At 51.2% G+C, this 22,500-nt stretch overlaps 2 protein-coding genes across 4 annotated transcripts in view; one reads left to right on the plus strand and one right to left on the minus strand.

Moving 5' to 3' along the window:
* The window catches only part of dmtf1 (cyclin D binding myb-like transcription factor 1), a 5,696-nt gene extending 427 nt beyond the window's left edge, over nt 1-5,269 (plus strand). For both annotated transcript variants that reach the window (XM_076044234.1, XM_076044235.1), the window contains exons 2-17: nt 681-841; nt 1,004-1,090; nt 1,193-1,278; nt 1,528-1,651; nt 1,820-1,896; nt 1,979-2,136; nt 2,234-2,266; nt 2,914-3,023; nt 3,131-3,359; nt 3,430-3,581; nt 3,707-3,916; nt 4,011-4,090; nt 4,197-4,331; nt 4,413-4,628; nt 4,744-4,846; nt 4,917-5,269. In XM_076044234.1, coding sequence (XP_075900349.1) covers nt 688-841; nt 1,004-1,090; nt 1,193-1,278; nt 1,528-1,651; nt 1,820-1,896; nt 1,979-2,136; nt 2,234-2,266; nt 2,914-3,023; nt 3,131-3,359; nt 3,430-3,581; nt 3,707-3,916; nt 4,011-4,090; nt 4,197-4,331; nt 4,413-4,628; nt 4,744-4,846; nt 4,917-4,951 — 1,989 coding nt within the window. In that variant the 5' untranslated portion in view covers nt 681-687 and the 3' untranslated portion in view covers nt 4,952-5,269. The remainder of the gene's footprint in view (nt 1-680; nt 842-1,003; nt 1,091-1,192; nt 1,279-1,527; nt 1,652-1,819; nt 1,897-1,978; nt 2,137-2,233; nt 2,267-2,913; nt 3,024-3,130; nt 3,360-3,429; nt 3,582-3,706; nt 3,917-4,010; nt 4,091-4,196; nt 4,332-4,412; nt 4,629-4,743; nt 4,847-4,916) is intronic.
* cpm (carboxypeptidase M) lies at nt 5,058-14,061 on the minus strand. 2 transcript variants are annotated; one of them, XM_076044253.1, is made up of 10 exons: nt 13,991-14,061; nt 12,837-13,021; nt 11,753-11,850; nt 8,810-8,982; nt 7,758-7,845; nt 7,510-7,615; nt 7,064-7,234; nt 6,718-6,870; nt 6,412-6,560; nt 5,058-6,332 (listed from the first exon to the last, which is right to left on the minus strand). In XM_076044253.1, the coding sequence occupies exons 2-10, from the start codon at nt 13,003-13,005 to the stop codon at nt 6,075-6,077; spliced, it is 1,365 nt and encodes a 454-aa protein (XP_075900368.1). In that variant the 5' UTR covers nt 13,006-13,021; nt 13,991-14,061; the 3' UTR covers nt 5,058-6,074. The 2 variants fall into 2 exon arrangements, with proteins under 2 accessions (XP_075900368.1, XP_075900369.1); XM_076044254.1 differs by lacking the exons at nt 11,753-11,850; nt 13,991-14,061 and having other exon boundaries at nt 12,837-13,008.
* Between the last annotated feature and the right edge of the window lie 8,439 nt (nt 14,062-22,500).

Raw genomic sequence — 22,500 nt, forward strand, 5'->3', positions numbered from 1 at the left:
GGTTCATGTCTAATGTCCAGTAGCTGTGATCGTCATTGTCGTTTCATAGTCTGATGAGTTCTGGTTCTGAAGTACTCGCGGAGCAACACAGCTCCAAGTCGGGACGTAGCGGAACCCGCAGCGGAATTCCGTTTGTGGTTGTGCAGGCAAGAAACCAGAATAAACCTGCTTTAAACGATAGGGCAAGCTAATGAAAAAGATCCTAGATGTAATCCGGCTCACTGACCAATTCAGAATTAATTACAGAATAAATTATTATTATTATTATTGTTGTTGTTGTTGTTGTTATTATTATTATTATTATTATTATTATTATTATTATTATTATTATCTGTCGAAATACTGTATGGAAAACAAAACATTTGAAATGTCATTATTTCCACACAACTGTTTGAATGGATTCTGATTTATTTATTTTTACATGATGTCAGCAGTCATTTTTCTAAACCTGGTAACCAATGACATCACTACAATTAAATGAAGTAGCAGCAAACACTAATTTTCATAATTTCTGAACCATTTCTAAATGATATTTTCATTATTGTTTAAGAAAGCACACTTAAATGTAGTTTAAATTGGAAATTATAAATATATAAATACAAATATAAATTGTAATATTCAATTTATATTGTATTTCTTAAAAACATGCGTTTGCGTTTGTGTGTTTCTCCCACCTTCAGGTGTCTGATGAATTTAGAAGCAGCAGAACAGGAGGAGGAGGAGCTGGAGGAGCAGCAGCAGGAGGAGCAGCTGGAGGAGACGGAGCTGGAGACGACGGTCAAGTCTGTCAGACTGACTCAGGACCAGGATGGAAGCATCATTCTGCACTGTCCAACACAGGGTGGGTGGACCAACACACACACACACACACACACACACACACACACACACACCACTTTGCAGGCCTACTCGGCTTCACTCCAAGTTTGCAATTGAACTGCAGTAGCCGTGATGTAACCACTAGAGGGCAGCCAGCTAGATGACTGTGCGTGTGTGTGTGCAGACGAGGACTCGGAGCCCCTCCAGAAGAAGCTGCGTGTTCAGCAGGAAGACTCAGTCGTGCCTCAGTTCTCCGTCGTCTCGCTGCCCAGTGAGTCCACCTACTGTTGCCGCTCTGGTTTCTTTCTGCCCCAAAACGCCTCCTTCCTGTTTGTCTGAAGCGCCACTTCCTGTCTCTGTCCTCTCCCGTCAGTGTCGGAGAGTGACGAGGGCTTTGAGGTGACCATGACGGCCACGTCAGAGGGCCAACTGTCTGAGGGACGGGTGGCCCAGATCCAGGTTCTTCTTCTTCTTCTTCATGAGTTGTTCTTGACTGATATTACGAGGGATTAAATGTTTTATTTATTGAGTTATTAATTTATCTTTCTTTTTATTGTATCCTTGTGGATAAATTGTACTAAAATTGTGGTTGTAAAAAAAAAAAAAAAAAAAATCTTCTTCTTCTTCATCTACTCCTCTTTACAAACAAAGAGCTGAATACACTCCTAAAATGTGTGTGTGTGTATGTGTGCGTGTGTGTGTGTGCAGATCCTGCAGGAGGAAGAGGAGGAGGAGGGCGAGGGCTCGCTGTGCGACCAGAAGAGCGATGTCACTCCGGTCAGTCAGGCCTGGTTCACCACCAAAGAAGACAAAGACACGCTGGCCAACAAAGGTCAAGCACCACCACCACTGCTGCTGCTGTTTAAACATCCATCCATCTCCAATAGCTGCACCTTCCTGAGCTCAGGGTGTCGGGCACCAGTGGCCACTTCATTAAGGGCCACAACCATTCACACTCGCAGGCATGTTTTTGAATGTGCTGACTGTGGTTGTGGTGCAGGTCACCGGTGGAAGCAGGGCATGTGGTCCAAGGAGGAGATTGACCTTCTGATGAGCAACATCGATCAATACGTCAAGGTGCTTCCTGTCACCGCCCGACACCGGCCTGCCTTTGGTCATGCCGCCCCCTACTGGACCAACTGTCTGTCTGTGTGTGCAGGGCCGAGGTATCGACGACCCTGCTGAGGTCATCTTTGAGATGACGAAGGAGGAGAGGAAGGACTTCTACCGCTCGGTGGCGCTGGGCCTCAACCGGCCGCTCTTCGCGGTCTACCGCCGGGTGCTGCGCATGTACGACAACCGCAACCACGTGGGCAAGTGAGTCCACTGCCAGCAGGAGGCGCTAGAGGGGGGCGGGGGGGGCTGAGACACCCAGACTGTTGTCTGAGGCTGACCTGACCTCCTGCTGTTCCAGGTACACCCCCGAGGAGATCGACAAGCTGAAGGCGTGAGTGGCTCCTCCTCTTCCTGCTCCTGCTCCTCCTTTTCCCCCCTCCTCCTTTTTCTCCACCTCCACCTCCTCCTCAACCTCCCCCGCCACCTTCCTCCTCTTACTCATCCTCTTCCTCCTCCTGCTCCTCCTCTTCCACCTCCTCCTTTTCCCTCCACCTCCTCTTCCTCCTCCACCTCAACCTCCTTCTCCTCCTCTTCTTCTTCCTCCACCGCCTCCTTTCTCCCCCTACTTCTGTTCCTTCTCCTCCTCCTCCTTTTCCTCCTCCACCTTTTCCTCTTCCTCAACCTCCTCCTCCTTTCTTCTTTTCCTCTTCCTCCTCCTCCTCATTCTCCCCCACCTCTCCCTCCTTCTCCTCTTCCATCTCCTCCTTTTCCTCCTCTTCCACCTCCTCCTCCTCAACCTCCTCAACCCCTTCCACCTCTTCTGTTCTTCCACCACCTCCTCTCTTCTGTTCTTCCTCCTCCTCCTCTTCCACCTCCTCTTCCTCCTCAACCTCCTCTTCCTACTCTTCTTCTTCCTCCGCCGTCTCCTTTCTCTTCCTCCTTCTGTTCCTTCTCCTCCTCCTCTTCCACCTCGTCCTCCTGTCGTCTCGCCCCCTAGTGGTTGTTCCTCTCTGAAGCAGCGTGTGTCTCCGCTCTCAGGCTGAGGGAGAAACACGGTAACGACTGGGCGACCATCGGGGCGTCGCTGGGCCGCAGCGCCTCGTCTGTCAAAGACCGCTGCCGCCTGATGAAGGACACCTGCAACACAGGTCGGCCCCACCTAGCCGCCGTGAGCGCCCAGCCACGGCTAACAGCTAAGCTAACGCCGCGCCCCCCCCCGCCCCCCCTCCCGCCGCGTCTTTTTCCCCGGGGACAGGGAAGTGGAGCGAGGAGGAGGAGCGGCGCCTCACGGAGGTGGTGTATGAGATGGCGGGCGCCTCGCCCGGCTCGGCCGTGACGGCGGGGGTGTCGTGGGCCACGGTGGCCGAGAGGGTGGGCACCCGCTCGGAGAAGCAGTGCCGCTCCAAGTGGCTCAACTACCTCAACTGGAAGCACAGCGGAGGAACAGAGTGGACCAAGGAGGACGACCTCAACCTCATCCACAGGTCGGTGGCTGGCGTGGAGCGGTGAGCGCGGGCGTCTTGGCGCTCCCACTAAGCTGCTGCGTCCCTGCAGGATCTCTCAGCTGGAGGTGAAGGAGGAGAACGACATCAGGTGGGAGGAGCTGGCGGGAGGCTGGAGCAGCGTGCGCTCCCCCCAGTGGCTGCGCTCCAAGTGGTGGAGCATCAAGAGGCAGGTGGCCAATCACAAGGAGATCCCCTTCAGCGGTATACACACACACACACACACATACGTAGACACACACACACACACACACACACATATGCAGACACACACACACAGCTGACTGCTAACCTGTGGTGCTGCTCCTCCACCTCCTCCTCTCCTCCAGTCCTACTGAAGGGCCTCCACGAGGTGGTGTCCTCCTCCTCCTCTCAGACGTCAGCTGGCCAGGGAAGCCCCGCCCCCTCCTCCTCCTCCTCCCTCCAGATCCGACTCACTCGACTGGAGGAGAACAGCAGCAGCGGTGGCAGTCCCACCCCCAGCCCGGTGGCGGCGCTGCAGATCCCCGTCCAGATCCCACTGCAGATCACACACGTTGGTGAGTCACCTCCTCCTTCTCCTCCTCCTCCTTCTCCGAGTGAGTCGTTGTGGGTCAGTGTTGTGATTGTGATTCTACTTCCTGTCTCTGTCAGACTCCTCAGCAGGCGGAGGTGGAGACGGCGAAGCCATCACGCTCAACTCCAGCGCCCTGCAGACCTTCGAGATACTTTCTGTAAGTACAAAGACTCACGACAATGTGAAGCCGGGTGCGCGTGGGTGTGGGCGTGACCCTCCTGACAGGAAGCAGGAAGTGAGCGTGCTGTGCGTGGCTGTTGCAGTCGTTCCAGCTGCAGCCCACCAGCACCCCGGGGACCTTCTACCTGCAGACCACCTCTCCCAGCGCCACCACCGGCCTGCCGCTCAGCACCGTCAGCCCCTCGCCACACCAGCACATCATCCTCCACAGCCTGGCCGTGAGTCTCCCTCCGCCCACCGCTCCACCTCCGACCCGCCCTCCCCCCACCCTCACGACACCCTCCTCCCCCCCACCGCAGGCGGACGGACTCTGCTCCAACGACGGCGTCATCATCCAGACCGTCACCTCTGACCCTGCGTCCGCCGCAGACACTCTCAGCCAATCGCAGCTGGTGGTGGCCGCTGACCCGGGGCAGAGCCAGGACCACCAGCTGGCCGCCACCAGTCTGCTGGAGGGCTCAGAGGGCGTGGCCACGGAAACCCAGGAACCAATCACAGACCACTTCTCGCACAAGGTGCAAACTTTCACAACGGTGCTTTTAATTTGAAAAGAAAGAAAGAAAGAAAAAAAAAACAAGGTCTGCTGCTCACTACACTTACTGTGTGTGTGTGTGTGTTTGTGTGTTCAAGGAGCTGAGTTCACCTTCTGTTGAGGCTCCAGTCGTGCATTCTGGGATAGCAGAGGGCACTGTGCTGATTGTGTCACCTCCCAACATCAGCAGCACGCTGACAGGTAACACACACACTCAGACACACACACACACATACACCCATACACACCACTGTCACTGTCACACCAACAGATCCCATCCTGGAGAACCAGGACGGCTCCGACTGAGACCACCCACCTGCTTCCTGTCGCTCCCTGATGACATCACTTCCTGTGGACAAACTGTGTTAAGGAAACAGAAGGACTGAGCTGTGTGTGTGTGTGTGTGTGTGTGTGTGTGTGTGTGTGTGTGTGTGTGTGTGTGTGTGTGTGTGTGTGTGTGTGTGTGTGTGTGTGTGTGTGTGTGTGTGTGTGTGTGGCCCTGGATGCAATGTGAACTCTGTGTCCCAGTGGACATGAAGGAAAACCTTTTGGGACGCCTGTTTTTCTCATTATGATGTAATTATTATAATAAAAATATTTCAGTTTTTGACACTTTTTTTTAAACCAGGATGTCATTGACTTTTCCTCATTGCACAGATGGTCGTTTTTTTTTGGATGTTCTTTGAGGCATTTATTTATATCTTTGTGAAATACAAGGAAAATACTGTCAACAATATTGTCAATCTTTCTGCTCATAAGTCTTGTTATTTGTTATTTATATACATATATATATTTACATTGAATAGATTTTTAACTTACCAAATGTAATTACAAAGAGGAAAGATACTCGAAAAGAAACCTTGTGGATAGTGAACAATGTTGGAGTGTACTTCTCCCCTTTGGACACAGAGTGGCAGTGTTGTCACAGGTGGTCTCACAAGTGGCTGCGAGCCCGAATGAAGAGTCACAAACACGTAAAAACAGCTTGTAAATAATAATAATCATAATAAAAATGATCACGATGTGAACATTGCAGTGAAACGAGGCAACGCAGCAACAAATCCTTTTGTCGTCACACTTCCTGTTTTATTGTGACGCTTCCTGCCAGAGCCAGGCGCCATTCTGAGGTCCGAAGGCGGCGCAGTGTCAAATCGATACAGAGACACAACCTCTGAGTTAGTTCAGCTAGCTCAGCTCGTTGGCTCGCTGAGCACTTCCTGGTGTGTAGAAACACACCTGGCGTGACGCCGTGTGTTCTCAGCAGCAGGACCAGGTCACGCCCACACCACTAGGCCACGCCCACACCGCCTGTCAGGCACTGCTTCTGCAAATGTGGCTCCAAATGTTCAGAGATCAGAGGGGGCGGGGCTAAAGGCTCCTGTACTGTCACTTTAAAAGCTGAGGGGGCGGCGCCAAGGTTTGGTCATCTTCAGTCAATCAGAGAGCGCAGTGCCACCACCAGGCCCAGCGCCACGCACAGCCCCGCCCCTTCCGGCTGGACCCCGCTCCCTCCCAGGAACAGTGTGTGGTTACAGGAGGGGGAGGGGCGGGGCCGGAGGGGCTTGGCCAGTGTGGGGGGGGCGGCGGCCCGTCGCAGCAGGAAGTCGTGGCGCAGCGCTGTGTAGCTGTCGGGGCCGTAGGGCACGTCCAGCGTCTCCGTCAGCGGCTGGTGGTTGGCCAGACTCACCTGTCAATCAAACACAGGTGGGCGGGGTCAGCCAGAGCCAGCCAACCAACGGCAACAGGCGGCACTGCAGGGGTGTTACCGTCAAGCTGTAGCGGCCCGGCAGCAGCAGGCGGTAGTACTCGCCGTGGCGGTCCGTCCTGAAGGGGCACAAGTTGCTGCGACCTCTGACCTCCACCAGGGCGTTCGCGGCCGGGACGCCGGAGCTGTCCAGCACACGACCTTTGACCCCTGCACACACGCACACACACACGCAGATGTGAAGAAGAAGAAGGGCGAGCCTGTGTTGATCGCAGACAGGTGGACATACAGACAGGCAGACAGGCAGACAGGCAGGCAGACAGACAGACAGACAGACAGGTGGACATACAGACAGACAGGTACGGACCCAGGTGGACCTGCTGGATGAAGGCCAGCAGTGACTTCCTGTTCTCCTCCCACAGGGCAGGAAGTTGGTCAGCAGGGGGGAACTTGCAGCAGGAGAGCTCCAGGGTGACCTCCAGACACTGAGACCACACATAGTTATAGTCCTGCATCCCACCTGGAGGGAGGGGGAGAAAGAGAGAGGGAGAGAGAGAGAGAGAGGAAGAGAGAGACAGAGAGAGAGAGAGAGAGAGAGAGAGAGGGAGAGAGAGAGAGGGAGAGAGAGAGAGACAGACACACACACAGTTCAAGTGCAGGAAGTAAATGTCTTGCTGCCCTGTGGCCATTGGCCTGCTGCTGCTGCTGCTGACCTGCCAGTGGGTACCACTGGTATCCGTTGGTGATGCCGTCCGGGAAGGGCCGGGTGTCGTAGCAGCTATGGCCGTGGTGCATAGAGCTGTGGTTGTAGGAGTACACCTTGGCCAGGTGCACAAAGACGTCGTGGTCGGGGCTGAGGCTGGCCCCGCCCACCTGCTCACTGCCTGCACACACACACACACACACACACAGAGGAAAAGACTGGTATTTCATTCATTCTTTTTCTAAACAGTCTGCAGGTGAATTGAGATTAAAACAAACAAACAAACAAACAAACAAACAAAAAACCCAATTCAATTGATCATGTGTGTTCTACCAGCAGAGGGTGCCATTGCCTCAAAGATGATCATGTGTATTGGAAAATGCATTTTTTTTTTAAAGAAATCATTTTCAATGCAAATGAAAGCTTCCGTCATAGAAAAGGAATCTGGCTTCTCACCACCGTTGCCGTTGTCATACGGGTAACTGGCCACTAGGGCGCCGCCGTGGAGGTTGGCCGACAGGACAAAGCTCTCCGTCTGCAGCCAGTCCATCACTGCCTGCACCTGAACGCATCACAGAACAAGCACTGGTTTATTCCTCTCTCTCTCTCTCTCTCTCTTTGTCTCTCTCTCTCTCTCTCTCTCTCTCTCTCTCTCTCACTCGTGTTTCCTATTTTTTTCTCCCAGCAACAGGACGTGACCTCACCTCGGCCTCCCGCCGCCCCTCCCCGCCCTGCTGTTTGGCGAAGGCGTCGGGGAAGTTCCTGTTCAGGTCCACACCGTTGTGGTTGTACCTGCAAACAAGAGGGAGATGTGCAGTACCTGACTGGGCCAGCAGGGGGAGTAGCTCACACTGCCAGCGGCTCGCAAGCCGCTCCCTTTTATGGTATGGAAAGGGGTGACCTGACAGAGGTTGTGCGCGCCCACACACCCACACACACACACACACACACACACACACACACACACACACACACACGTACACTCACGAACACACATCCACACACGGCTCATTAAAAGAAGGTTAAACACTGATACTTTTAACTTGTACTTTTTACCACGACTCCCTGTGTGTGTGTGTGTGTGTGTGTGTGTGTCCTTATCAGAGTGTTTTGGGCGTTGAAGCGTCGCTTAGTTTAGTCTGAGCTCAGTGATTATGACTTGTGATAAGTGTCAGCAGCCTCACACACACACACACACACACACACACACACACACACACACACACACACACACACACACACACACACCGATGATCAGACGCTTTTCCCACCGCTGGCTGGTCGGTGGACTGCAGTTGCTAATTATAAAAGCGACTTCCTGTCACAGCTGAAAAACTTGGAGTAAACAGGATGTGGTGAGAAACGCTCAACTGGGAGCCGAATCGGCTAAAAAAAAAAAAAAAAAGAAGAAGAAGAAAAAAAGGTGTTGCACTATTTATAGGATTTAAAGGACCAGTGTGCCAGATTTAGCACCCTCTGCTGGTCAGAAAGTCTTCATTTGTTTCCTCCGCGAGTCCACAAATTTGTAGTGTACCGCTGAAATGACCTACCGGGGCTGCCGTAGAAGCACAGTGGCGCCCCCTAGCGTTGCTAGTGCTCACGTCGGTCAATGCAAAAATCAATTCTGGTGATTTGCACTTTTTTCAAATGTTTTTACTCAATTACCTGCAGAGTTCACAAGCTGGGTGGGGCCTTTAAATATCAAGGATGACAAGATGGCGTGTGTGTGTGTGTGTGTGTGTGTGTGTGTGTGTACCTGCCCTGGCTGTACTGGCAGTCGGTGTCGGCGGCGTCGAAGCCGTCGGGGTTCATGCTGGGCAGGATGTGGATGCGCGTGCTGTCCATCAGGCGCAGCGCCCACGTCTGGTTGTCACGGTAACCGCGCAACAGCTCCTCGATCAGCTGCAGCAGCAGGACACGGCCCAGGACCTGCACGCACACACACACACACACACACACACACACACACACAGAGTTAATAAAGTTAATGGCTGATGGTGACTGGTGCAGCAGCTGATGGTGATGAGTGCCACTACTGAAGAACCACCACAACAACAACGACGACGACAATAATAAATCAACACATGCAGGAAGTAAGTCAATGAGGTGGCTCCTCCCCCTCCCAGTGGAGACAGCGGGGGAGGAAGTGATGTTGTGAGTCACGGCGCCGTGGAAACTCCAGGCGGAACATCAGAGGAAAACTGCTTTATGAATGAAGAGGAGCCGGCTGGGAGGTGTGTGTGTGTGTCTGTGTGTGTCTGCGTCTGCACTCTGCACACATGCCAGGACTGGCTCGACCTCCAGGCATTCTTCTTCTTCTTCTTCTTCTTCTTCCTCTTCAGTCCTTTCACTCAAATGCTCCTCTGAAAGTCGTCTTTTTCACGGCGACACACAAACACACCAACACCAGATTGACACCAGATCTGTGCGTTGCTTTGTGTTGCTGTGTGTGAAGTCGTCTCCTGCAGGGACTCGACTCAAAAGCACGTTAGCGGCGGCGACGGCGACGATGGATCCCGACGGAGGCGTCGCTTGTTTTTCAGAATCCTGTCGAGTTTCTGTTGGTTTGTTCTTCCTGAAGATCAGACGACAAGCAGTGAGAGATCTGCCTGGAGGTGTCTAGGATGGCCAGCAGGGGGAGCCGTGTGAAGGGGCCGGGGGGGTCAGAGGTGTCGGGGGGCTCAGGGGAGGGGGTCGGACGGAGTTGAGAGTGAAGGGAGTTCCGGCCCAACGGCGTTCCTGCTCCTGACACAGCGGAATTCCTTTCCAGCTGTAATAACACATGACACCGTGTTGCAGCCAATCAGGATCAGCGGCTTGGTTTTCCCCAACAACCTGGCTGCCGCTGCGGTGGTCTCTCCCCACAGGCAGGTCTGTGGGGGAGGGGGGGTGGAGTGAGGGGGCGTCTCCTGGGGCGTGGGGGGGGGGGGGTGAGTGTCCGCCATGAAATATTTACAAATTGGAAAAACGAGCCGTGTAAATAATTAACCAGGCAACCGCCGCCGAGAATACGCGATCAGGACCGGGACGTGGGAACTTGGCGGGGGAGGGGAGGGGGCCCTGGGAGGGCGGGGGGCCTGGGGGGGCGGGACATTTTGAACATTTGTCCTGCAGCCTGTAGGGGGTGCTGTGAGCAGAGCAATACAGACTAATGCTGCTGTAAAACACACAGAAGTGACACTGAGCTCCAGGAGACACCTTCACACTGCCACCCCCCCACCCCCCAGCTGTGTGTGTGTGTGTGTGTGTGTGTGTGTGTGTGTGTGTGTGTGTGTGTACGGGTTGAAAAGACTTTTTTTTTTTTTAACTCCCTGGAACTTCTCTCTGCACCGACACACTCCGCTGACTCTCTTCAACTCCCTGTGGTTGTGTGTCTGTGTGTCTGTGTGTGTGTGTGTCCAGGCATGACCGTCTATTTAAGGACGTTTCCGATGACTTTTCCCACACTCGCTCACTCACTAACACACACACACACACACACACACACACACACACACACACACACTGGTCGGCTCCCCTGAGGGGTTTTCCCCTCATTTTATTTGCAAATTTTTCCAGAATCTTGTGCTTGAAATAAAGACTGATTGTTTGAATAAACTCTATTATTTCCGACCAGCGGGGGGCGACGACGCACACCTCAGCAGTTCAAAGCAAAAAAAAATAAAAAATTAAATTCTTATTCTGTCCTCAGCAGGAGACAGTTGCTGCGGTCACTCCTTCACAATAAAACCACTTGATGAGGTTTTCTTTTTCAATTTATATCGAAATATTTTAAGTCCAAAATTCCAGATGATGATGATGATGATGATGATGATGTGGCTGCCGTGTCGCACAAAGTAACATCTCTGCAGACCCCTCACATCCAGGACGCGGACTCTTTAAACTCCTCCCCCATGGATGGCGTTACTGAGCGCTGTGCGGCAAAACCAGCGGACACAGGGAGTTTCTTCCCCCAGGCTGCTGCTCTGATGAACTCTCATCATTAGCAGAGACTCAGAGAAATCACTGTACGTTAGACATCATATCCTCTTCACTGGTTCACACTGCTGGCACTGCACTACTTTTTGACCACGCCCCCTACCTCCCACTGCTGCACCTACGCTCCTTTTTCATTTTCTTTTTACAGTGTATATATGTAGACTTGTATATTTTTTTTATATTTAGGTATATGTTACACATGTTAATGTATACTTGTATGTATATTATATTTTTTTATATAATGTATACTTGTATAGATTTATTCTTCTTCTTTTTTTTTTTTCACCACTGAGTTTCTCATTTGTTTAATTTTTTTTACTTTTGTTGACTATTTTTTTGTTTTGCTTTGTTGTTTTAACCTAAGCAGAGCGACCGGAGGCAAACCGGAGTCGCATTCCCTGTTTGCCGTGCACAAACAAGCCAATAAAGCTGATTCTGATTCTAATGAAGTGGATTCATTGGGCCGCCTGTTCACACTGACTGCAGACTCCCTGTTTTACTGCAGCAGCGGCACACAAAGTCAACAAGAGCTGCCTTCAGAACAAGAGCGCCAAAGAGTCCTCCACCCTCTGTCACACACACACACACACACACGATACTACCCCTCCCTCCTGACAGGAAGGGAGACTAAAGAGATCAACAAAAGCCATTCAGAGTCAGTGTGTGTGTGTGTGTGTGTGTGTGTGTGTGTGTGTGTGGGTGTGTGTGTGTGTGTGTTCACCTCGTTGCCATGCATGTTGGCCACATACTTGAACTCGGGGATGCCGGTGGCGTGGCTGCGAGGATGACGGCCCAGAGCCAACACCCACAGCTGCTGACCTGAGTTACACACACACACACAGACACACACACACACAGACACACACAAGTCAACACACACTACCTGCAGCAACTTTTGTGCGTGTGTTTCCACCCTGACTGGCGGTGGAACCCTCAACACACTTTGCACTGTGTTCCAGTTTTCCAGTTTTAGCATGAGGCTGTAAACACCGGGCTAACAGCATTGTTAGCGTGTTAGCATGATGACATGTTGCCGTCGTTGCCACCGCAAAAACAAACTCGGAATCTTCAACTTTTATCCAGAGGAGCCTTGTTGGGTTCAAGCCAAAAATCCAACACACACACACGCACACAGACACACACGAACGTGCACAGACGCGACCTGAGTTTGAGACGGTCGAGGTGACACACAAACACACATCCATGGCTGGCTGGTTGGATGAGGGCCAGCTGGTGTCGGGATTAGAGCCCAGATTAGCCGAGTGTGTGTCTGTGTTTGTGTGATTAGCCGCCAGATTGGATGGTGTCTGTGTAACGTTGCCACGTTGAAGTGACACGACAGCCAACCATGACTCAGTCTGTGTGTGCGTGTGCGTGTGTGTGTGTGTGTGTGTCCGCCTCTTCAACTCTCTCATGTCTGCCGTACAACATGGAAACATTCCAGAGGGTCGACACACCTGGAGCTCTAATGGGGGGGTTGAGCCACTTCCTGACTGTTTCTGTGGAGACGACGCTGACGCATCCACCACACACACACACACACACACACACACACACACACACACACACACACACACACAGCTCCCCCTAGAGTAGGCAGGCATAGATCTCGTCCCCCATTTTTTCGCCGGCAACATTCTTTTAATGACGAAATTGTGAATTCATGTGATTGAATCAATGACTCGTTAATTTGACCGACTCACTGGGGAGTGAACCAGAAAAAAAGAGTTTTGTTCAAACTCCATACACAGGAAGAGACAGTGAGCGGCCGCGTGAAGGCACTTCCAGTTGAGGGCGGGGCTTACCGAGGACGGAGCGGCCGATGCTGTACAGGTGTGTGACATCCGGGTTGGCGGCGTTGACCTGCTGCAGGTACAGCGCCACCTCCTGGTTGCTGTGGTAACGGAACTCCAGCGTGGAGGCGGGGCTCGGCAGGAGGAGGAGGGGCAGGATGAGGCGGAGGGGCGGAGACATGGCTGCACCTGTTGGGGTGGGGGCTGCGGGGCACAAGTCGACACTGATTGGTCTTTTAATTTCAATCTGCTTTGTTGGTGTTGGCTGCTGCTGCGAGCAGCCAGCAGGGGGCAGCGCGTATATTCCCAAGTGTTGCTCGCGTAATTCATTTGGTTGTTTTATTTCATAAAGTTGCAGTAAAAGACTTCTTTATATTATATTAATCAACGTTATGGAAATAATTTGTAAACAATCCAACTGTCCACATGGTGTAAATATTTCACTTCCTTTCTTAGATATATATATTTTTTTTTTATCTCTTTTGAATTCAGATAATTTCTTCTTTTCCTCGCTGCACTGTACCTGCTGCTGTAAGGATGCATGTTTCCCCAACGTGGAATAAACAAAGGCATTCAATCTGTTGTCTTTACTGCGGTCAGTGAGCCACACTGGAGACACTGAGGATGCTGCCTTAGCAATGATAACATGTAGCATCACTAACACGTAGCATGGCTAACACGTAGCATACACCAGTGGGGCTAAGGCTGGTGGCGCTAGCTAGTGCTCCCTGAGCTCCTATTGGCTCCCTGTGAAGAGCCAGGCACTCCCCCTGCACGCCTGGTGGCGCTGCAGAGCTTAAGGCATTCAACAGGTATGGAATCTCTGCCGCCCCCTGGAGGCAGGTTCATGCTGCTGTTGCTGCAGTACAAGAAAACACTTTCTCAGAGCAGTGAATTATTAATGAATGAATGACCGGGAGCGGTTTGAACTGCTGGACTCTTTCCTCTTCTCTGTTCCTCTCAGCCATTTTCTTTAATATATTTTTTTTCAGTGCACTTCATGAAAACCAGCACAAACGCGTTTTCTTTTTCTTTTTTTTTTTCCTTTCCCCTTTATTTGAAAACCCTGACTTCCAGTGAAGTTTGTGGAGGCTCCTCACAGTTTGGCAGTTTGGAGCAGCTTCACGAGCCTTGTGAGCTCCGACTAGAACTAATGTTGAGAGCAGAAACTCACCGGAGCTTCTTCAGCCGGACGTCACGTCCGCTTCATGATCCGCGCACCGCAGGAATGGCAGCCGTGGACACTCACCTGTCCGCGAGGCTGTCCGGCGGCGGCAGGAGGGCGGCTTCCGGTCAGGTGGTCACGCGCGCACAAGTCGTCGGACGGAGCGACCTGTCGGACTGAGAGGGTGTTCGATTCACAGCGACGGGTCTCCCTCTTTCCGACAGGGAGGGGCGGGGTTTACGAGCGGGCTGTGTGTGTGTGTGTGTGTGTGTGTGTGTGTGTGTGTGTGTGTGTGTGTGTGTGTTTTCAACAGGTCTATGAATGAAACAGCAGCATGATGATGATGATTCATCGTTCAGAGTGTAAATGCTTGTTTAACCTCATTCATTTCAATCTCCCTCTGCAGGAAAGAAAACCTTAATAATTAATAACAATAATGAAGCAGCCTGACGGTAAAAAAAAAATAAAAGAAAAAAAAGTTTTAATTAATGATGGGAACACAGAAGAGGAAATGTTTTCATGAAATTTTCACAGCAACCTGATGAATAAACGAGTTTCCTTTGAAGAAAAACGACACATTGACTGGAGATGGACCTGGAGGAAGCTGCGGGTCTTCACTCCAGGAGACAACCAGGGGGAAGTGAAGGGCTGGATGAAGGTTAGAGGAGATGTTCAAGAGGTCGCTGAGGTCACTGGGGGGTGGGGGAACCAGGAAGTTCTGCAGGGAGGAACCTGGAGGTTGTTGAGGAACCCTGGAGCTTGTGGGAGGACCTTGCAGCTTCCTTCAGCAGGCTTGAAGACGATTTCAGGGCAAAAATAACGATTCCCTGAGAGACAGTTTTGACTTTATCTTTCATGTTGTTCTCCCTTTGAACACCGACATGAGAACTATTTGGATATGAAGACCTTGACTCGTCCTAGAAGACAAACATTTCAACCCTGTGCTGATAAAAGAGCAATCGTCAGACTTGAGAACTGCAGTGGCACCTCCAGAAATCTTTCATAGGGGGGGCCAGATGAGGACACCCCAAAACTAAAAGCCATCATTTCAGGATATCATGATAGTGTTGTAGTAAACCAGCCAGTAGAAAACTATCAGAAAGACTTAAGGAAATGCCTGCTGATATACTCTGGTTTAATGTGTTATATTTAATGTTGCTAATGATCTATTCTGCACAGACTCTATCTATGATAAACTTTAGGCAAAATCAGTTATTCTGACATCAAAATAATAATAATAATAATAATAATAATAATAATAATAATAATAATAATAATAATAATGATATTTAGTCCCTCTCAATAGTAATTGTCAATTATAGCTGTAATAATAGCCTGTAGGTATTTCTATTCAGACAAATGGTGTAAGTGAGGGAAGATCAAAAGCGGTTTGCCTGTCTGGCTGCGCATTTGGGGTGTTGTAGTACTAGGGTCAGTACCCTACTACAACCTATACTGGCCAGTGGGGTGGCCAGTAAATCTACAGGGGGGGCCGTGGCGATCCCTGGCCACCCCCTGGTGGCGCCACTGGAGAACTGACAGCCACTGCTCCGCCGCGGGGATTTGGCGCCCTCTGCTGGCTGCCGAGCTGTACTTCTAGGAGGATTTATTTACTTATTTATTTACTTTTTAAAGGGACGTGATGCCTGACTGCACCTCTTCACGGGAGGCAGGAGATCAGAGCTTCAGATCAGTTCTCAGGGATCCTGGTAGGTTTGTGGAGAATGTGTTGTGGTCCACCAGGAGGCTGGAAGACGTCCAGATAATCAGGAGGAGGAGCTGCAGACGTCCAGATGCAGAAGGTCCTGAGGGGGGTTGTGGGAAACGGCGTCCCCAGGGGGATTTGCGGTTGCTTGAGAACCCAGAGAAAAGGTCAGTGGTGGAGGTGGAGGAGGTCCTGGAAGAGGTCAGGAGGGGAGGGGAGTCCAGGAGGAGGAGGAGGAGGAGGAGGAGGAGGAAGTGGAAATGAAGGAGAAGGAGGTGGAGGAGGTCTTGAGGGAGGTGGAGGAAGTGGAGATGGAGGAGGATGAGGTGGAGGAAGTGGAGATGGGGGAGGAGGAGGAGACGGAGGGGTTCTTCCAGAGGGTCACTGAGGACGTTGGACCCTCCAGAAGTGTGAAGAGGCTGCTCTCTGTGGAGGAGGCGCTGGAGGAGGTGGAGGAGAGGCTGAGGGGGAGGAGGTAAAGGAGGAGAGGCTGTGAAGAGGTTGAGATGTTCTCTGCCGGCCGCCGCCCCCTTGAGGACAATACAGGACCCTCAAGAGGTTGGACGGCTCCTCGACTGAAGCACTCTTTCAAAGTTGTTCTCCTCTTTCAGAGGACACGAGAGTCTGGAGGAGCTGGAGGAGCTGGAGGAACTGGAGGAACTGGAGGAGCTGGAGGAGCTGGAGGAGCTGGAGGAGCTGGAGGAACGGAGCAGCTGGAGGAACTGGAGGAACTGGAGGAACTGGAGCAGCTGGAGGAACTGGAGGAACTGGAGGAACTGGAGCAGCTGGAGGAGGAACTGGAGGAACTGGAGGAACTGGAGCAGCTGGAGGAACTGGAGGAACTGGAGGAACTGGAGCAGCTGGAGGAACTGGAGGAACTGGAGCAGCTGGAGGAACTGGAGGAACTGGAGGAACTGGAGCAGCTGGAGGAACTGGAGGAACTGGAGGAACTGGAGGAACTGGAGCAGCTGGAGGAACTGGAGGAACTGGAGCAGCTGGAGGAACTGGAGGAACTGGAGCAGCTGGAGGAGCTGGAGGAACTGGAGGAACTGGAGGAGGTGGAGGAAGTGGAGGAGCTGGAGGAGCTGGAGGAACTGGAGCAGCTGGAGGAACTGGAGGAACTGGCAGCTGGAGGAACTGGAGGAACTGGAGGAACTGGAGCAGCTGGAGGAGCTGGAGGAACTGGAGGAACTGGAGGAGGTGGAGGAAGTGGAGGAGCTGGAGGAGCTGGAGGAACTGGAGGAACTGGAGGAGCTGGAGGAACCATCATCTTCCATCATCTCCAGTGGAGAACACACACACACACACACACACCCATTCACACAACATCCACACCCGACTGTCTTCACTGTCTCTCCCAGCAGTGCCAGTGCTGCTGCTGATGTTCTCCTCACTCACTCACTCACTCAGCAGTAGAACCCTAACCCTAACCCTAACCCATAAATAAATCATCGTGACAAACAGAACCAGCGTGTCTGAGCCTCCGTCTCTGGTGTTGCAGTCATTACAGCCGCAGGGCGACGCTGGATGATTGACAGCTCATTTAAAGAGACGCGAGCCACAGAGCTAACAAAGCTAACGTCGCTACTCCACCTGTAATTGAAACTTCATTTGGTTGAGAGGAGAAGGAGGAGGTAAAGGAAGAGGAGGTGGAGGAGGAGGTGAAAAAGGTGAAGGAGTTGGTGGATGAGTAGAGGAGAAGGAGGAGGAGGAGGAGGAGGTGGTAGTGGTGAAGCTGAACACCGGTGGTTGTTCGAACAGTTAAACTTAAAGACGCAGCGACAGAAAGTGTTGATCTGCCGGAGAGGAAAACTCTGAGACACAAACCGTCACATTTCCATAATCTGCTCCAATCCCAGTGGAGAAGCAGCCCGTTCAACCGGCTCATCTCCACCTCCCATCAAGCACCTGGCCTCCCCAGCCAGACATTAGCATAATCCGCCCAGCCCCACCGTCACTTCAGGGCGGTGAGGGGGTGACGCGCCAGCAGGGGGCGACTGGTGGTTCAGTGGCTTCTACGTTTCAAGTCCAGTCGGAGCTTCTTCAACACCAGGGAGAAAAATCATCTGTCAGTGGAAGAGAGCTAGCGGCTTGGCTAGCGGCTTGGCTAGCGGCTCGGCTAGCGTGGCAGCAGCATCAGCAGAGTGTGAAGCTCACAACCTGCAGCAGACGAGTGAACCAGTGGGGGGCGTAGCGGAAACAAGACAAAATGAGTCGTTAGCCTGTTAGCCTGTTAGCGGGAAGACTCGCAGCCTCCTGCCTGCTGTGTTCGGACTATTTTTCATGATTTTCTTCCATTTCCCCCAAGTAATTATTCTTCTGATTGTGTTCCTTAGCAGTGACTTGGCTGGACTGCAGTCTGCCACAGCCAATCAGCTGCAGAGACACAAAATTGGATCCAAAGTGTCAGAGTGCAACATTTTTCCTGGAGAGAAAACAGCAGATAAGAGGCACCGTGTGTGTGTGTATGTGTATGTGTGTGTGTGTGCGCGCGTGTGTGTGTGTGTGATGTAATAACTCCATCAGCCGCCGCTGCAGATGATGGATGATTAGTGCTTCTATCTGCAGCCGCAGGCGGCCAGCGACCAGGCTCCGCCCCCCCCTCGACCTCCCTCGGCTCACCCTGGACGCCCCCCCCCCCGCTTTCCGCAGCTATTAAATATGAAGAAGTGTTTAATATTCATCAGTCTGTGTGAATCGGCGCAGCTTAAAGAAACAGATGTAAGTGAAAGCTGCTCCACCGCAGGAACCAGCGCGAGCACGCACGCACACACGCACACACACACACACACACACACACATGCAATGATACTGTATGGAGTAAAATGACAAATGGTCTGATACAAATAAGCTGTCCATTATATAAACAGTGGGGGACTGTTAAGCCCTGCCCCTTTTTTTGGAGGAGGGGGAAAAGTTTTGGGGTGGGGGAGGGGTGGGGGGGTGCGGGGCTACAGGTTGCGGGCCTGCGGCGGCACCAACCTGATTATCTGCGTCCGTGTAAACAGGTTTAGAGGGTCTTTGTGTGCAAGGTGTGTGAAAGCCTCAGTGGCACACACACACACACACACACACACACACACACACACACTGAGCCTGAGCAGCAGCTAATCCAGATTTGACAGAGGTGTGTTTGCATCATAGTGTCTGAGTGTGTGTATGTGTGTGTGTGTGTGTTTGTGTGTGTAAGCGCCCCCCTCGGGGTAAAAGCTGTCTTTTTTCGAGCTGCAACATTCAAATCTATTTCTCTTCTCAATGTCACTGGCGTATGTGTGTGTGTGTGCGTGTGTGTGATACTGTCGTGTGAGGTAGGTGTGTGTGTGAGTATGTGTGTGTGTGTGTGTGTGCTGAGGGCTTCACGTCAGGTTCTAATCCTTTCGGGTTCAGAAACCTGAAGTGACGCGAACAAGAGAGTGAAGCATGAATGACCCCCCCCCACCCCCACCCCCGCCCGTTACCATGGGAACAGCCTCGTCTCTGTCACTGCAGCGGCGGCCGGTCGGGCACCAGCTGCCTTCGTGCCCTTGAGCAACGAGGGGCCTCGGGTTTTCCTGGGGGGGGGGGGGGGGGAGTGAAAAACGACGGCGAGCGGCTTTAATCGAAAAACAAACAACAACAGCGATGAAAAAATCACAGCCAGGATCAGAGTGAGAAAAAAATCCATGCGCAAGGATGAAAAGAGGACGAGTATTGAAGGGAAGATTCGAACGCAGGAGTCTGAAACCCACAAACACTGCAATAAAGTCAGTGGGAGCCTGAAAAACATCAGAATATGAGGAGAAGGTGCTAAAAAAAAATACAGAAATATAATTTCAAAAATCAGAGAAGCCTAAACATTTTTTTTTTAACTTTGCAGGAGGGAAAAGTGAAGAAAGAAACCTTTTCTGTGCTATTTCAGAGCCAAATGCTAATTATTTGGATAATTATTAAGATTAATGAGATAAACAGAGGGGCTGATAATAACACGCAGCCCACACACGGATGTTCAGGAGAAACACAAAGCGATAGTCGTCGAATCGTCTCAAGGTTTCCTTTGGAACGTCTCAATTAAAGAGAAAAAGCAGCAGAAGAGCTTCATTTCATGCAAACAAGAAAATCAATGTGACGACCGACTGCGGAAAAAAAAAAACACCTCCGAGCTGCGGAAGAAAGACGAGAGAAACAAGGAGAAGATCCTGGAAGGTGCATCAGAAAAAAAAATCAAATTGAAGGATCGATGGAAAGATGTGAACACAGGACGGAGTGTCGGGAAAGTAAGGTGAAAGAGGAGGAGGAGGAGGAGGTAGAGGAGGAGGAAGAGGGCCTGAAGGGAGAGGAGGAGGTGGAGGAATTAGGAGGAGGTGAAGGAAGAGGAGAAAGAGGACGTGGAGGCGAAGAGGAGGAGGAGGAGGAGATGGAGGAGTTAGGAGGAGGTGAAGGAAGAGGAGTGAGAGGAGGTGGAAGAAGAAGAAGAGGAGGAGGAGTTGAAGGAAGAGGAGAAGGAGGAGGTGAAGAAAGAGGAGGGGTGAGAGGAGGTGGAAGAAGAAGAGGAGGAGGAGGTGAAGAAAGAGGAGGAGAAAGAGGAGGTGGAGGTGAAGAAGAGGAGGAGGAGGAGATGGAGGAGTTAGGAGGAGGTGAAGGAAGAGGAGGAGTGAGAGGAGGTGAAAGAAGAAGAAGAGGAGGAGGAGTTGAAGGAAAAGGAGGAGGAGGAGGTGAAGAAAGAGGAGATGGAGGAGTTAGGAGGAGGTGAACGAAGAAGAGTGAGAGGAGGTGGAAGAAGAAGAGGAGGAGGCGTAGAGGGAAGGGGAAGAGGGGGAGGAGGAGGAGGTGAAAGAAGAAGAAAAGGAGGAGTTGAAGGAGGAGGAGGAGGAGGAGGAGGAGGAGGAGGAAGAGGCATGAGATGAAAACATGACATGCTGGAGCTTTAACTGGTGCAGTGAAACTCAGGAAGAAATGAAACGAAAGAGAAAAATCAAACTACAAACCACGAAAGCAAAATAAAACCCAACGACTGAAACAAGCAGCAAAAAAAAAAAAAAATCTTGTCAAAACACCTGCACAAAAAAAAAACATTCTGAGAGGAAACCTGAGGCTGAGACGAAGGAAGAAAATTGAAAAAAAGTGACGCGTGACGGTGACATGTGACAGGAAGTTGACAGGATGATCACAACGGCGGCGGGGGAAAAAAAATCACAGGAAATGATACGGAAGGAGGAAAGAAGGAGGAAAGAAGGAGGAAAGAAGGAGGGAAGAAGGAGGAAAGAAGGAGGAAAGAAGGAGGGAAGAAGGAGGAAAGAAGGAGGGAAGAAGGAGGAAAGAAGGAGGGAAAGCCTGATCAGAAGTTTTTTTTTCTAGGATGACAACCAACTAATAGCCGTTTCTTTTCCTCTTCTAATGAGCAGCTTCAGCCGCAGACAGCTTTCACCGTATCAATGGCTGCAGTGACAGGCTCCGCCCCGTCCCCCCCCCGCCCCCGCCCCCCCGTGCATCTCCTCCACTCGTCACATAATAGCGTGTGATTATCAGAGGCCGCTGCAGGTGAGGGGCGGCGCGGCGAAATGAATCGCTTCACTGAACAGAGAAATTTAAAACATATTGAAAAAAAAAGGACAAAGAAAAAAAGAAAGAAAGAAAAGAAAAGAGAGAAAATGAGGGCGAAAAGTCTGACGGACGGATTTTAAATGTGCAATTTGTGTCAGGAGGACAAAATTTTGCTCGGAGCGAGAAAAAGGAAAAAAAAAAGAAAAAAAAAAAGCTTGCTTTGATGCCAAAGTTTGGAGGCGGTGCGACTGAAGAAGGCAGCGTCTGATTGGCTCGATTTTCCCCCCCTTCTATTGAGAAAAAAACGTGCGTAATGTAGTATATATATGTGTATGTGTATATGTATGTGTATATATATGTATATATATATATATATATATATATATATATATATATATATATATATATATATATATCACATGTATCAAGTCTGCAAACAAACAACACACAAAAAAACAACAAAAAAACCCAAACAAAACGGTTGTTGCTACATGAATATGAGGAGGCTTTCACCAGCCAATCAGAGCAAGGCAACACATCGACAATGACAGCAGAGCAAGCAGAGCGAGGGCGCCCTGCTCACACTAGCTCCTCTCCTGTAGTCGTCATTCATTTATGTGAATGACGACGACGAGGGGGGGGGGAGAAGAGAGAGAAGAAGAAGAAGAAGACCAAGAAGAAGAAGACCAAGAAGAAGACCAAGAAGAAGACCAAGAAGAAGACCAAGAAGTAGCAGAAGATGGCGAATGCGGTGCCTTCACCCCGCATGGACTGGGGATGCCAGGAACTTGCCCAAAGCAGAGCGAAAGTTCAAGCCACGGGTCGGCCTCATGTTATCCGGACCCCTCCAGCCCTCCAGAGAGAAGGGGGAGATAAGGATGCAGCTGCCTTCTCCTGTGGGTTGGAGATAAAGGCAGAGACAGTGACAACATGTGGTCGCTGAGCGAAGACGAACGTTAGATACCACAAACACACTACGACGGTTGGTCGGAAAAAAGAAACAGACACTCATTGTATTTATTATTGCCAAGCTAACGCTTGCGCTTGTGCTACACACACGCGTGCACACACACACACACACACACACACACACACACACACACACACACACACACACACACACACACACAGCTCAGCGTGCTAATTAGCAGCGAGCCGACCTTCTCAGCGTGGAAGCTCCTGCTGCTCAGTCTGTGACTCAGCTTCTTATGACTGATTGATTGATGTATATTTTAGTGGCCAGCAGAGGGCAGTGGTGCAGCCGAGGCTGCTGCTGCCTATCAGTG

Source organism: Nelusetta ayraudi, unplaced genomic scaffold, assembly GCF_046127955.1.
Source record: "Nelusetta ayraudi isolate G7.1 ecotype Tasmania unplaced genomic scaffold, CSIRO-AGI_Nayr_v1 ptg000079l, whole genome shotgun sequence".
Taxonomy (NCBI): domain Eukaryota; kingdom Metazoa; phylum Chordata; class Actinopteri; order Tetraodontiformes; family Monacanthidae; genus Nelusetta; species Nelusetta ayraudi.

Coding starts and splice junctions, on each gene's coding strand:
- cpm (XM_076044253.1), bottom strand. CDS start 13,005: ATGTCTCCGCCCCTCCGCCTCATCCTGCCCCTCCTCCTCCTGCCGAGC. Junction 7,616..7,757: donor AGGGGCGGCGGGAGGCCGAG/GTGAGGTCACGT, acceptor TGATGCGTTCAG/GTGCAGGCAGTGATGGACTG. Junction 6,871..7,063: donor CCAGTGGTACCCACTGGCAG/GTCAGCAGCAGC, acceptor CCCTCCCTCCAG/GTGGGATGCAGGACTATAAC.